This window comes from Alligator mississippiensis, chromosome 4 (assembly GCF_030867095.1).
Source record: "Alligator mississippiensis isolate rAllMis1 chromosome 4, rAllMis1, whole genome shotgun sequence".
In the NCBI taxonomy this organism is placed as follows: domain Eukaryota; kingdom Metazoa; phylum Chordata; order Crocodylia; family Alligatoridae; genus Alligator; species Alligator mississippiensis.
In genome coordinates this window covers 173,509,749-173,525,789 of record NC_081827.1, presented here as the reverse complement: position 1 = coordinate 173,525,789, position 16,041 = coordinate 173,509,749, and the positions used below count along the sequence as shown (strand labels likewise).

The window sequence follows — 16,041 nt, the reverse complement described above, 5'->3', positions numbered from 1 at the left end:
CCGCCGAAGCAGCGGGGCGGCTGAAGGGAGAGAGCTGAAGCGCGGAGCCCCAACGCGCAGGGGATCAGCCGCCACCCGCAGAGTGCGGGACGCCGCCACGTAGAGGCGGAGCAGGCTGCGAGCAGTGCGGCGGAGCACCCGGGAGTGAGAAGACAAGGGGAGAAGTCAGCCCCGGAGGTGGGGCAGCAGCCAGCAGGGAAGCCGACACCCAAGGCAGCAGGAGGCGTGACAGCGGCGCCGAGAGTGGGGCCAGCTGTAGCCTGCACTACGGAGCCGACGGCGCGGGTAACTGCGGCCAGGACTATTGGGGAAGCAGAGAGGACGTCTGCATCCCAAGGAAGGAGGGACCAGGTCAGCATCCCCACTGGGAGAGGCATACCTGGTCCGAAGACCGCCGGTAGTGGCTAGGGGGACTGAGCCAAGAGAGGACGAGATGAGGATGGGTTAGAGGCCAGGATAGGAAGACCTGAGGTGGCGTATGGCCGGGGTGTAGGGGAGGACGGAGCCCCGAGAGTACCCGCGAAGAAGCGTGCCGGCACCGGGGGATACCCCAAGGGAAGACCCCCCACTGAGAGAGTCATCAAAGTTGTGGCAGGCGAGTTCTGGGGTCCCCCTTTATACCAGACGGGGTAAACCCTGGGGCGTACCAACGAAGCCCGGATGTGCAAGATCTCGGGTCCGGGCAAAGGTGGCGCGCGAACTCCTGGTCGAACTGAGGCGGGTACAGCTGAGTATCCACTTCACTGCTAACTTGTTTAAAATGTTGCCTTGGGCAGCTTATGATTTAATTAAGGATGAAACTCTTCTTCTGTCACAGTGATGGACCTGCTGGTCTGCCATTCTAGACTGATGCAGCATATCAGGCACCAAGTGGCTTTAGGGGAGAATATTATTTTGCAAACAGACCATACTAACTTGCAGAATTTGATAAAAATCCCATGTCCCTGATTTTTTGATACTGCGGTTTCTAAATGCCTTTTCCTTGGCCCCAGCTTTATAGCTGTTTATATTTCACAAAACATTGGAAACAAGATGGCTAGAATGCCAGTGATGGAAACCCCTTAAATAAATATAATTAGTGTCAAGATTTATGTTGCTGCTATGCCGGAAGAAAGAAAAGCTTCTTTGCCTCTTTCCCTGTAGCAACTACAAACGCACAAACTGCTGAGTGATGGTTAACCAAATTAAACTGTTCATCCTAACTCTTTGAACTTTTTTCCTAGCACCTAGTTTTGTTATTTTTTAGTCACTTTAATAGGTTTATTTATTTCCCCTGACTTTTGATAATGGAGTGAGATTTAAAGCAGATGTTGGCTTATTGGGACTATTATAATTATTACTGCTTTTCTCTTGTATAACTGTTGCTTTGGGGAGTACATTTTTAGATTATTTATGGATTTTTATATTAATCTAAGTATAGTATACAAAGGGGAACGGCAGTCCAATATTTGGGACCTAGCTTCAAAGTTGGAAGATGTGGGTTCAACTCCCTGTTCTGCTACAGACTTCCTACATGACATGAGGTCAAGTCATTCTCTGTGCGTATGTGGCACCTATTATTGTGGGCAAGGGATCTTGGGCAAGTGAGCATCATGAGCATAACTTGCTGCACTGAAAGAGATAAAACAAAGTTCTGGTAAAAAGCTCATTAGTTGGTATTTTATTGTTTCACTAGCAACTAACTCTTGAAATCAAATAAATAAATATGTAATCTCCTATTAGTGACCTTCCCTTTCTTTTCTTCTCCATTCCCCACCCAAAACTGTCTAAAATCTTAAAACCTGTAGCAAAATTGTATACGGTACTTTATATTTTGCTAGGGAATGACTCCAGGGCTCCCAGTTTCTTTCCCCACATTTTCTGTTTAGCAATCTCTATATATGTTGTTTTTTAGTCCATTTGCTCTCAAAAGCTATACAGCTTTTTGTAATGCTGCAGTCAATTTTCTATTCAATAGCCTTTTTTCCAATAAATAATTAGCAGTACTGAACAAGAAAGCAGATTACACTTGGGCACAAACTTCTTATTTAGTTTGGGTAATAATAAAGCATGAACTTAAATGAAGAGAGAGTACATAACCCTTGATTTGTGCAGCTACATTATTTCTCGTTTAATTAATTTTGAAGCAATTATTACACATACAGACACACACACACACACACACACACACACACACAGAGTTTACCTTTAAATGTATAAAATACTTTTGCAGACAAGGTTCCTTGGGTGAATTTGATATCTTTTATTAGACCAACCCAAATGGTTGGAGAATAGTTATTAAGCAAGCTTTCGGGTTCAAAAACCCTTTGTCAGGCTAACGAAGGGTTTTTGAACCCGAAAGCTTGCTTAATAACTATTCTCCAACCATTTGGGTTGGTCTAATAGAAGATATCAAATTCACCCAAGGAACCTTGTCTGCCTATATCCTTAGACCAACACGGCTACAACCTAAACCCCTAAAATACTTTTGTACACATTTCATACTGCCACATATGAGGAAGCTAAAGGATTATTTTTTTAACCAGACTGATAACCAGGGATCTGGGTTTTCCACTGATCATGGAAAAACACAGTAAAATGTGGATTTGTTCTTTTTAAGGAGAAAAACCCAGATTTTCTTTTTTTAAGGAGAAAAACCCAGATTTTCTTTTTTTAAGGAGAAAAATGAAGGAAATGACAGGTTTCCCCTTGAAAGTTGGCAGAGTTCCAGCCTGCAAGGGGCTGGGGGGGAGTGGGAGGAGGGCAATCAGGCAGGGGGTGCCACATGCATGTGCACGCACACACATGTTTGTGCTAGCCAGGCAGCGTGAATGTAGCTCCCACAACCTCACACAGGTAAACCAGGGGTATGGGGGGGGGAGAGATTGAGGCCCCCATAGTGAGACAGGCAGGGAGCTGGGCAGGGCTGGGGATCCTGTCCAGCTGGGGTGGTGAGTGGGGCTTGGGGCCTGAGTTTGGGGTAGGAATGAACAGCCACAGGGCCTGCGCAGGGAATGGCATGGAGCCATGGGCACCTTGTTTTGGGGCTGTGGAGGAGCTGGCTCCCTGTCACTGTGTGGGATCTGGGGAGGACACGGGGGGCACGTACCCACTGGATTTGTGCACAGGGCAGGGGTGGCTGTGAGTTGGTGGCTTTAGGCTCAGGGCTTAGAAGAGCGGAGCAGGGGGGAGGCTCAGTATCGTCACTGGAAGCCCCACACCACCATGGTGAGGCCCCTGCCCACCTGACAGCAGTTGGGGCAGCAGTACAGCGTTCTACCTCCTGCTGCTGCCAGGTGGGCAGGGGTGGTTCACCATGGCAGTACAAGGCTCCCAGTGGTGGCACCAAGCCTCCCTGCCCTGCTCTGGGCTCTGCTCTGGCCATAGCAGCTGCCACCTCCTGTGGGTGGCAACCAGGGCTCTACTCGGCTGGGGTAGGGGGCTGCAGACCCAGGTCCTTAGCCCCATGGCCCTGGTACCTGGGGGCAGGGCTGGAGTGGGGTGGGGGGCTGTAGGTGGGAGCTGAGGGGCACTGGCAGGGTGGGGAGTGAGGGGCACCAACAAGGCCAGGGAGCTGTGGCTTGGGAGTGCGAGGCAATGGCATGGGCAAGGCACTGGCATATCAGGGCTGCTCAGTACCACAAAGCTGGGGGGCGGGAAGCTGCAGCTGGACCCACGCCCTGGTGAGTGAAGGGGTAGGGGGAGTTCTAATTTTCCATGATAAAAAACCCAAAATCAAATGCCAAAATTTACAGGTATTAAGAATTTATTTTATAGTAACTGAGGTACTGGTAGGCATCCAAACTGCTTCGAATTGCAAATATATTAATAACGCATTGTGTTCAACTGATACATGTGTGCGTGTATATTTTATATATATATATATACAAAGAGAGAGAGAGAGAGATGTGTTTAATTTTAATCACAGAAAAATGCAGATCTTGGGGCTTTTCATCAGAGAATTTGTGATTTTTGAACAGAGAAAACCAGGATGCCTGCCAATAACTAAATTTTATTTTGATTGTTTGCTCGTTTCAATTAATGCATTCTTTTCCATTCCTGATGTATTTAAGGCTCTGAGTTCCACAAAACAAAGAATCATATTCTTAATGTTACCCCAGCAGTGCTACTCAAGATTACTGGACTGTGACCCAAATAAAGAGTAAAAGATGCTACACCAAAGAATTAAAGAAAATGTTCTCTATGGCTTCAAGGACTTGGACGCTTCTTTTCTTTTTTGTTGCTCCTAAAAAAGACACTCTTTTTAAACATGTAATGAACTCTCTGGTTTTCACTGTAGAAAACTATTCTGGTGACGGAAAAACAAAAAGCTTTTTATTAATATTGTTAAAACAGTTACCTTTTAGTTTCTCCCACCCTGCAAAATTTTCTGCTAATAGGTACTGGACCATAATTTTACTACTATTCAAAGCATCTATAAATATCTACTGCAACACTTTGTTCAGCTTTGTTATTGCCATTGATGAAACCTAACCTGTCTAAAGAAAGTAATCCTTTGATGGAGTTTTGCAACCATCTGAATTCTCTAAGAAAATAACATTTTTATTGTTTTGCTATAGATTTAGATATGAGTGGATCATTTTAAAGGCATAACTGGCAATTTGTTTAATTCATTCTCACAAAGGCTCTTACATTTCCTCAGCTAAGATTTCAATACAATGGATGGCAAAGTGGCCCTTGGAAAAAAATCCTTTATCCAACTTCAATAAAAAGGGCAATTGTAATTAGATGCTAGAGGAGGCAGAGCATTGTCCCCACCACTCCAGCATGTCTGCATATCTTGCTCCCTGATATATGTGTTTAAGAAACAAAAGCAGAAAATAAGGAGAAACTGAGAACATTCTAAGGCTAAAAAGATGACCTATGAGTCACCCCACCTCCTCTTACCAAGATCCATGCTTTTTGAGGTTTTCAGATTAATTGATTCAGGCTGCTTAGCTGGTGTCAGAGATCTGAAGTTGATGTGCTGATCTGTTAAATATGCTGCTGAATCCACTACAGAGCTGTGAAAAGAAGCCATGCAAAATATTTAGGCACTGATACGAAACCAAGTGTAGTAATTAAAACTTTCACAATATAAATGTATTTTCCCCTCCAGTTGTTTGCAGTCATGCATCTTAAATTAATCTTTGATTCTCAAGATTCTTTTGTGAGATTTAGCACTTCAACTCACATGTATTCATTTTATACCTATATTACCCTCCCCCCCGATTGTTAACAATGGTAACTTCTATTTATACAAATTATTTAAATCTGATTTTATTTAACAGAAGGGGGAACTATCCAAGAACCAATGGTGCTGGTTTTTTTCAAAGTGAATGATGCAAGCACTACTGTCCACCATTGTTGCAGAGAAGGTTCTTAAGTAGAACTATATAAGAGGACATTTCATTCACTTATACTAGTTTGTTTGCATGGTTTCCTTGGATAGTTTTGAAAAAAGGGAACATCACTTTAAAGAGATAAAACAAACTCTAATAAAATTTGATTAAATTAAGTAAAGCGGAAGGAAAAAAATTAGAAGATTCTATATGTGAATGATGAATATAAGATTGCAGAAAAAAATGTGATACCATATTATTTGATCTTTTGATATTCTATTTTCAGAATGAGAATATTGCACATTGAAACAAATGTTGTGCTGACTTATGCCTTATGCTTTCCCAATGAAGTCAGTGGTATAGCACAGTTTTTATCCAGATATATTTTTTGTTTTATTTTATTTCAGTCACAAGTTTGCAGTACTAATGCCAAGCTTCTCACATTTATTCAGCAAATAATAGCTTTCAAGTTCCATCAGCATATTTTGCAATGACCAAGATAGTTTTCAAAATATCTCAAAGGCTTTGCTTCATGAATTAACTACTTACAAAAATCACCTTTAAAAATTTGTTTTGTATCTGAATTGCACAGAGGTCTTCTTTGCTACACCTTTTTGCCTCAAAGTGATACACAGCAAATTTCAGGTATTCTCATGAAAAATAATCTCCCATTTTAAGGCTGACAATCAATAAACAGTTTGTAACACTTTGAATCAGACAAGCAGTTATTAGGATTTAAGACCTAATGCATCACACGTAAAACTCACTAGTATGCAACTTTTCAACCAGTCTAATTTTATTAGATTATTATTTAAATTCTGTACTACTTTACAAGCCAAGCAATGTGCAAATTACTGCAGCCCAGGCTTCACCAGCAGTAAGTGCACTACACTTTGAGAACTACTGAAGTAGACAAAATATTAAACTTTAAAATAACCTGCTATGGTTAATATTAAAGAAATATTAACTTGACCATAACTATTGCAGCACAAATTCTATATCCATTTGCATACATAACAACAGCATTTTTAATCAATTAGAGCTGTCATCAAAATCATAAGTGGTCAGGTCTAGGCATACATAATAAAATAACTATATATCCAAACCTATGGTTATAATCTTCAGTAAGTAGTTCCTCAGTAGGGTGTGGTGGCAGAGGAGGTGGAACTTCATTCTCAGCATTGCCGTGATCAGACATAGGGAGATCTGAAACTAACAATGGGTTAAACAAACTGTAGTAGCAAGTATATTCCACCAGTTCACTGATCAATAAACTGGACTGGAAGGCCTGAAGCAATCCTGAACTGAGTCACAAATTATTCAAATCCCTAAACTAACTAAACTAGAATTAACATCACACCAAGCAGAAAATATACCCCTTGGGATTTCTTGAAGAGCTGATTTGCAGATTTGCACATGCATAATTAAAGATAAATACAGTGAAACTTTGCTTATAGTGTTGTGAAAGTCCCCAACTGCTTTAATGTATTTGAATGGATTTTCACTCCCTTCCATATAGAATTAACTTAACTACCAGTAGGTTAAACTAGTTTAATTCTTGTCCTGTGAAGCATGTATCACCTTCCAGATATATCTGATGAGTGTTGCATTCCTATGACTATTTTCTCCCTGTCTTTCCCTATTCTTAGTCCCTCCTGCAAAAAGCTAATTCTTCTGTAACCCCAGTAAAGCAAATCATCCTATATAGAAATAAATTTGACCCCAAATGAAGGTAAAGGTAGTCATACTACTTCATGGTAGTGCCATAATCTGCAGGGCAACTGAAAATACATTTTTCTGAAAACAAAAGTTTCACTTTCATGAAAACAGATCAAAACAATGTTCTCTTCATTCAAGAGAAACATACAGAACAACATAATCATCCTCAGCAAGGAGCTGGAGCCAGAAGTTATTCTAAAGTCACAACTGTTTTTCTTTTTTTCTTTTCACCTTTAACTTAACCATCTCCTCTTTGACACATGATGCTTTTCCTACTTGCTGGCAACTTTCTTTATTGGAAACCCTAGATCTTAGTTTTCTTCCTGCCTTCTACCATTCACACTTTTACCATAACTCATATTATGCAATCTCATTCTCTTCTCCCCCTGTATGCCACTGTCTCTCTTTTTTTCATTAGCAAGGCTCTCTGGGTGTCTTTACATGGGCTCTGGGGGGCAAGAAGCGTCCAAACGCCGCTCTAATTAAAGTGCCCAGGTCTTGTATATTCAGCATCCCAAGGTTCAAAATGGTGGCAGGGGTCCTTTAAGTAAAGCTCATTGAACGAGCTTTAGTTAAAGTGACCCCGCCGTAATTTTGAAGTGTGGGGATGCTGAACACATGAGATGCAGAGGCTGCTGGAGTACACCAAGTTGCACACTCCAGCAGACTCGATTAATCAAGTCTGATCCAACGTGCTATAATTACAGCGCATTGGAGCAGCATCCCCGTACATCTACAGGCACCCTCTGGTTTCATCTACAGCACCACTTACACCTTATTACTCTTTTCACAAGTCATCTTCTCATCTCCATATCAGTGTCTTTTCCTTCTCCTCCTCACTTGTGGCCTACAGATCTCAAAGACACTTAAGACATTTATAAAGCCCCACTCAGGAGAAAAAATAAAGTCAAACTGTCCAGAGTTATTCAAGGAAACAGGCTGAAAAGGCAAGAGTATGCAGAGGGCGTCTACATGAGTTGGAACCCTTAGACTGATAGCAAGAGTATGGTAAACTCTAAAGCAAACAGACTCATCTACACACTGGTTTACTCCTTTAAAATCTTAATTCTCTTAAATGCTTAAGTTCTAAATAAGTAAACTTTGGGGTTAAAAAGGCTGTCTAGTGACTGCTTTACCAGAAGGGACTTTCAGTATTGCAGACAATTAAAATGGGACTTAGTGAAGTGGGGTCAAGTATGAGACGGAAGAATTACCTGACTCCACCCCAACAGAGAGGTCACAGATGAAGGGCCAAGGAGGAGGCTAACAGGGGCAAAAGGTACAATTATCCCAGTAACTGGGACAGTTAGGCTTTCAGATTTTAATCTGTTTAGAGCAAGAAATGCTTCTTTGTTCTTAAAGCATATGCCAACTTGTGACAGCATGCAACATTTTAAAAATAAGGAATCAGTAAGTTTCCAATCAATTAATCTTTCCATGAATGTATAATGTTATGCTTGTAAATGTAGATACTTGTATAGTCCCTGAAGATTCAGCTTGCCAAGCTATTGAAGATATCTTTTATCATAACTCCACCTCTTTACCAGAGAGATTATATCAATCCCCCTGCAACCCTGACACTTTTTTGAAAATAAAGGAACTTCTGATGAAGCAGATTCCAGTAACCATTCAGCACCAGAAATTTGAAGCTGTTGGCACTGAAGTACTATTTCTCGAATAGGTTGTTCTAAAAATGCAGTTTCTGTGCAACAGCTTGGCAGGAAAAAAAGTGAGGACCTGTAGGTTACAAGTATCAGTCATGAAAAAATAGGCTGAACATTGGCATTTCAATACTGGGTTTTAAAAAAGGCTCCCTTTAAAAAAAAAAAAGGCCGCCTTTATTGAAACATCCACAGGCAAGACAAAATATTATGCTTTGGCTACAACAGCTTTTCTCCAGACATTATATTTTGTCTTGTTCAAGTATAATAAAAGAGAATCTTAAAAAAAAAAAAAAAAAAAAGCTGGCATTTGTTGAGCTTTTAGAAGATTAAGTACAGAGCAATGACTAGTAATGGAACCAAAAATGTGACATTTTATTAAACATAATTAAACTCCTGGCATTAAATGTTTGTATTTGCTATAGTACAGTAATAACAGATAATAATAATGCATTATTACTGTTATTGATGTCGTCATTGTTATTATTCCTACTATTATTCCTTCTACTATACCTAAAGGACTGAGATCCCAAGTCACTGTACAAATATGCAGCAAAAGCCTGACCCCAGTTCTAGATTTTGTTCAGTTTAGGCAGACACAGGAAACAATTTCAAGTTTATAACTGGGCCGCCCTGTGGGGGTCCAGGGTCCCACCAATGCAGATGTCACTGAAGGATTAGAATTATCACAAGTATTTGTAACAAATGATCAGAAGGTGAAAAGACAGGCAACACTATTAGAGACATGTCTTTACATAAAGTATAGGCAGACAAGGTTCTTCGGGTCAATGTAAAATAGTTGGAAAAATTGTCCTTTGCAAGCTTTTGGGTATAAACACCCTTCTTCAGGCACAGGGAGAGTTTGTTGCTGCTCTGTTTCCATTCCACCCAGGAGAGCACACAAAGCAGTAACAAACTCTCCCTGTGCCTAAAGGGTGTTTGTACGCAAAAGCTTACAAAGAACAATTTTTCCAACTATTTAGTTGGTTTAATAAAAAATATCACATTTACCCAACTAATTTAGTCTGCCTATGTCCTTAGACCAACATGGCTAAACCAACAACAACCCTAATACATAAACTGTAGATAGTTCTGTTGTAAAACTCAAATGATAAATACAACTCTTTTACAACACTATTTTAGGCCAAATTTTCTTTTAAGATCTGCATAGATCAATGACTTTCAACCAGGGTGTTGTGAGATCATTTTAAGGGTGCCACATGGTGCCACTCAATATTAGCACTGTGAGATGTGCAAATACCTATGCACCATTCACACAATAAACCCAGGGATTTTAAACAGGAATCCAGAGTGCCAAAGACAGTGTGACCATTTGTAGTTTTTCTGAGTTCTCTGCAACAAAAGAATTGCTCTATTACTTTTCTGTGATCAAAAATGAGCGAAAGCTAAGAGTTAGCCCTTATTGAGGGATGTCTTGAGTGTAAAAAGGTTTAGAATCACTTGCATAGAGTTCTGAAACCCAGAGTCCCACCCCATGTATTTACTGTCTTAAGCAGGTATTTGTTTGTCTTCTCATCTCCCATTTTACCATACAATTAAGTTGTTCAAATGTGGAAATCATAGTACACAGGAAATTATCTTCGTTTTTCAGTAATATTTAGAGATCTTGCTCCCCTCTTGGCTCCAAACTCCCCATCCATTCTCAGGCTATGGTCTTTTGTCTAAACACCAGGAACAGCTCTTTGTCTCTCATGTCCCATGATACTGGTATCGTTTCAACATCTTATATGGATTGTCCTCCCCAAGCCATTGCTTTCGTCTTTCTCCTCCTCTGTTTTCCAGATTTTTTAACTCAAAAATGTAGAAAAGAGCAAAACATGTAGAACATGACTGCTGCTATGATCCCTCAGAGAGTACTGATCTTTTTTGGTCACTTTTTTTCTAGGTGGGAGGGGTAGAGATGTCTCCTGGGCAGCTAATAACTGTTAAGCAAAAGCATTTCCTCCTCCCTTCAGTTATGCCATCTTACACAATGGCTATCTCTACAGGGTAGGCCAGCAATGGTGACAGTTCTTTTTCTTACAGAACTCTTGAAGGGAGTTCCACACATGTAAGGGAAGAGAACAGCAAAGTTGGGATCTGACTTGCTCATGTGAGGAAAGTCTAACTATTAAACTTTAAATTAATTTAACATGCTTAAAACTAAACCTGCAGTTTTTACTCAAGCAAAATTACCAATGAAATCAATACAAATCCTTGAATATAACGGAAAGCTCTGCTCAAGTTTTACAGGCATGGACCCTGAGTTCAAAGGAACATATTGCCCTCAATTATGAGCATTCCATACATTGTTCATAGCAGTCTAGAAGATTATTCTTTCTAGTCTATTATTCTATAATACATGTTTACCTAGACAGTTGGATAAAATCATGCAAATTCAGACTACAGTACCATCATTCATCTGCATAAAAACTGAAGTTTTCCTGATTCAGAGAGGTACTTCAGCAATTTAAGAACATGAACAATCCCATTAAATGGATGAGATAACCAATGGGATGAATTCAAAAGCTTGCATAAGCACCTTGCTGACTCAGAGTCCTGTGTGGTAGGTAATGGGATTCTTCCACAGGCAAGGTGAGAAGGTAAGGGAGAAGAGCAAAATTTAATGTTGAGATTTTAGCTGAATATTTACACACTAGTTTCTAAATGAAAACAGCCTACATTCCCAACTTTCAAGCCTTTGTCATAACTATGTTGTAAATTTATAGTCTGTTTCTGCCATTTAAAAATATTTAAGTCTTAAACTAAACTAGTAATTCTTGTAAACTATTACAACATAAATTATATTTGATTATAAGCTGGGACATAAAATCTAAACCATTTGTTTTTTTATATCATTGATACTCATTAAAGACCTATAGAAAATAAACATTTTGACTATATATTTTGCACTTATTATTTGTTTTTTATCCAACCTTAAGTGTTGGGGCAGCAAGTTAAAAACTGTTACTTAAACTGGAATTTGTGCCAGGAATCTAATTCACAACTTCTGAGTCAGCTCTCCCACCCTCTCTGGATCCTCATGCTTCAAAGTAACAGTCTGCACTTACTCTAATTAACTGTTTTTCTAGTTGACGAGGGTTTATGAAAACAAAAAAGCACTTTTTTTGGCATGAAGAAGGATGTACAGTACATACCTTTTAGTCTTTCCTGGGGACTGCAAGTTACAAATTGCTGCTGGACAGTATCATTGCGCCTGGAGATAGCTGTAAAATTATGACTGCCCTCAAAAGCTGGTTTTTGAAAAACTCCATGGTCTGAACGCTCCTAAGAAGAAACAGAACCACATATTTTAGTATAAAAAAATACAGTCTGAAGAAGTCATCACTAAATCATGCTGTATTTATGCATTCTTTCTAAGATTTTTGTTGCACATTATTAACTCTCAAAGCCAAAACATGAAAGATGCCTTCAGAATGATCATCAATTACTGCTGACCATGAAACAGGAGATTGCTACTACTGCACAAATAATAATCAAGGCTGATTAGCAGAAAAGAAGACTTTCTTTTCTGACCCACAACTGGCTTCACTTAATTCCTCCATCTGGGAGGGCAGCTTGTGGCACTGTCAACACAAGAACGCAGGCAATGCCAATGGTATTTCTTTGCCAGCCAGCTGGTTCCCTTCTTTCAGAGACTGAGCACATATGCTCTAACAGTCACACTCTGGAGCAGCTTTGTAACTAAGGTTTTATAATTCCTAAGCCCAGGACTTCTGGCTAGCAACTAAGCAAAATTCTGCCACACCTCCAGTCTGTCTTAATTTTCATACCCTCCGACCCTCCAGCGACTCCAGCATTCATATGGCAGCTCCTAAATTATTCTCTGGAGCAACTGCTTGAAAGAAAAAGAATCACTATTTCTCAACCTGAGGAATCCCCCCTGAGCATTTTTATATAGCTAACATAAAGGGAAAATCTATAGTAAGTAAAGTACAGTATTTTGCCTAATTGCTATTTGGTAGAATTATATTTTGATAATTGGTTCTTTGTGATTCCCTATCAGATTTTTAGAGGTCAAGGTACAACATCATTCTGTGTCATAGGGTGTGGTGGTATTTTTGGAAGATACTTGGAAGATACTGCAGCAACTGATTTTTGAATGCTGTGCTTGATACTGAAAGAAATGTCAGTAACATGCCTGGGTTTAAATAACATTCCTGGTTCGGGAGCATAATGCTTGCATAACTCTTAGAGTCTTATAAGGCAAAAATTTCCAAGCAAGATACAGTAGTAGCCAAGAGCCATCTCAATTCAGTTTTGATCAATTTTGAGAGCTTAATTGTGACAACACAGAGGCAAATATAAATCAAGTCTCATAAGCTCCTTTCTTCTTTCAACAGCCATTAGACAAATAACACATTTGATTAATGTTTTCCTCTCCTCATTATATTCAGAGCCAGTTAAACAGAATATTCACATGGTTAACCATCATGTGTGCCTTCTCTGTAACAGAAATTTAAGTTACATGGTAAAGATTTAACACTTATTGCTTATTCCTCGGGAACCAAATGTGTTATCTTCTGTAAATATGTTACTGGTTAAATTAAGCCCAGCACTGAGACAGACTAGTACTAAATTAAAGACTGATACCCAGTAGGTAAGGCAGACTTAAATTAACAACAACAACAGAGAAAAGAATCTGCTTTTCCAGCTATTTGATAAATGACACAATCGATATCCCAACAACTGATCAGTAACCGGCCTAATTAGAGTATTCAGCTTGTAAAACAGAGCTGTCATGGAAGGCCTCCATTAGTGTCCTGGCCAATAAAAAAAATAATGGATTTTTAAACATATTCTGCTTCTACCAAGTGGGATGCAGCAGGCAGGAAGCATTTGGGGGAAAGGAAAGAATGGGCCATAGCCCATTTTCCTGTAGTCTCTAGCCTCAAATGGAATTACAATTGAACCTTGAGCACATCCTATAAAAATTAATTTCTGTTTAAAATGAATTTGATTCAATCAAGAGCTCATTATGTATTCTTCACAGGGCATGAGTCAGAATTGTTTACATGTTTCATACATCTGAGTAATATATAAAACTATATACTTGGTTATGAAAAGCAGCTTCTTGTATTTTTATTATATCAATCTGAGATTAAATTGTAGGTTTTTTGCCAAATTTTACTTTTTAAATAAAAAAACTAGGAGTGGTGAGCTTTCCAGCTTTCATTTTAAATGGGTTATAATTTATACCTCATTAGATAACCATGTTATTTTTACATTAGGTACAGAACACTAAAGGTAACGGCAGCTGTCTCAATTTGCTTCTTAAAATTTTAAGAATATCAGTTATACTATAACAAAGAACTTCTCTGCTGGTGGCGCCATTACAGTCTTAAAACTACAATGGGCCATTAAAGAGTCTCTGTCTTCTTGGAGAAAATTGCACTTGCTTTCCTTTTCCCTATCTCACAGGCTATCTGCAGAAGACAACCATTTTGTGAAATAACTTCCCAGTACAGTTAACGTATAAAATTGAGTAAGTATTTCTTCTAAACATACTTTTCAATTGATGCAGGATAGCGGTAAATTGAGTTCAAATATAATTAACAAATTGAAATCTACTATAAAGAACTAACTATTCACATTATAAGAAACTGCACTTTCTCTCTTATACCTTACGTGCACAAGCAGATGCAGACAATAGTCTCAATACATTAAATGTTTAAGCAAAACTTTATCTTAATAGGCAATTACATGAAAAACAGAATTCCCTTTGAGTCCTATAATATGATTTAATACAGGCTCAGCTTTGGTTTTTCATTTTAGTTCTTAACCATGCAGTTTTATCTATTTCTTATGAACAATCATATATATTGCAAATCCCATATTATAGTTATTAAAAAATGAAACTCAAAATGTGTTTAGACTAGCACCACTGGAAGCCTGAAGTAGACAACATATTTCAACACATGAATAGTGAAGTTACACACATACTGGCAACAACTCTACAAAAGACATGGGAGGAATATAAGTTTATCTGAGTAAGGCCTAGTGCATAGACATTTCAAACATCCTTCTACTGCAAACTCTTAGTATTTTGCTTAACTTTTATATTTATTGAACTAAAACAGGTTCTGTCACCAATGGGAGACCCTTTTTTGTGACCAAGCCAAATAAATTCATTTTTGCTTCCCAAAAACTTTGCTAGTTAAAAGTAACAAAAAATGTAGGAAATTCTAAGAACATTCAAATATGAAAAAATGAGGCAAGTGATAGACAATACTGATAATTATTGAGGCTGCCAAAATTTTGTAGGAATGTTGAGTAACCTGAGTCATCTTCACTGCATCGAGTTAACCCATCAAGCAGGGCTTAGTGAAAACTGCGTTTGTGAAGGCACCTCTATCTAATCCCATATTTCTAAAGTCCATCTATTGCTGTTATAAAAGAAGATATGTAAAACTGACTGATACATTAAACTGACCTAACGTCAAATTCCTACCCTTTGAATTCAGATGAGGCCATATTACTGGAGGGAAGAAGCTGTGATCGTGTGATTTATTCAGATCTCTTTGGAGATGACCAACAGTTGAACAAACTGGAACAACGAATCTAGAGATACAGGTAAATATTAAAGAAGGTGTGTTCATTTTGGGCTACCACCTCACCAAGGAAGGTTTTCCTAAGGCCAGTCAAAAGAAGGAAAGACTAAGGTACCATGGTTGTTCCAGCCTGATCAACCGATTCACAGAAAGTCCGGTTGCTTGAGATATTAATCAGAAATTACATAATTTGTCCCCTTGCAAACTGCAGTCCTGGGTCTGATGCTCCAAAGACCACACAAGCTAAAGCTTAACTTTTTTCTTCTTTCTACATATTGTTATATCAGAGATGCCTGCCTACTTATTTTTCTACTAGCAAATTGCCCATCAAGAATGACTGGAGGGGGGCGGGGGGGGACAGAGCACTGTCACTCACCACCCCGTGCTGCCACCGCTTCCCGGGAGCAGGGGGGGAAGCTTGCATGTGGCTGCCACCATTGCCAGCTACCACCCTATGTTGCCGCCACACCCCGTCCAGCCACGTGCCACCTGACCCTTCTGTGTCTGGCCCCATGTCACCCTGCCCCATGTCTGGTCCCGCACCACCCTCTGGCCCCCATTCTGCATCCAGCCCCGCAATACCCTCCCCCGCCGCGCTGTGTCTGGCCCCATACCACCCCTGTCCCACCCTGCTCTGCATCCGTCTGGCCCACTCTGCCAGAGCCCTTCTTGACAGGCATTCTAAATGCAGCAGTGGCTGGAGCCACACCCCCCAAGAGCATTATGGACAGACACACAGACAGATGGACTAAGCCCTTTATATATATA

General features: G+C 39.7%; 1 protein-coding gene across 8 annotated transcripts in view; it reads right to left on the bottom strand.

The window, feature by feature from the left end:
• Positions 1-16,041, bottom strand: part of PARD3B (par-3 family cell polarity regulator beta) — a 792,385-nt gene that overhangs the window by 310,483 nt on the left and 465,861 nt on the right. For 6 of the 8 annotated variants that reach the window (XM_059727094.1, XM_059727096.1, XM_059727097.1 and 3 more), the window contains 3 exons: positions 11,860-11,989; positions 6,428-6,533; positions 4,888-5,003 (listed from right to left, as the gene is read on the bottom strand). In XM_059727094.1, coding sequence (XP_059583077.1) covers positions 4,888-5,003; positions 6,428-6,533; positions 11,860-11,989 — 352 coding nt within the window. The remainder of the gene's footprint in view (positions 1-4,887; positions 5,004-6,427; positions 6,534-11,859; positions 11,990-16,041) is intronic. The other 2 variants (XM_059727095.1, XM_019492032.2) reach the window with 1 other exon arrangement.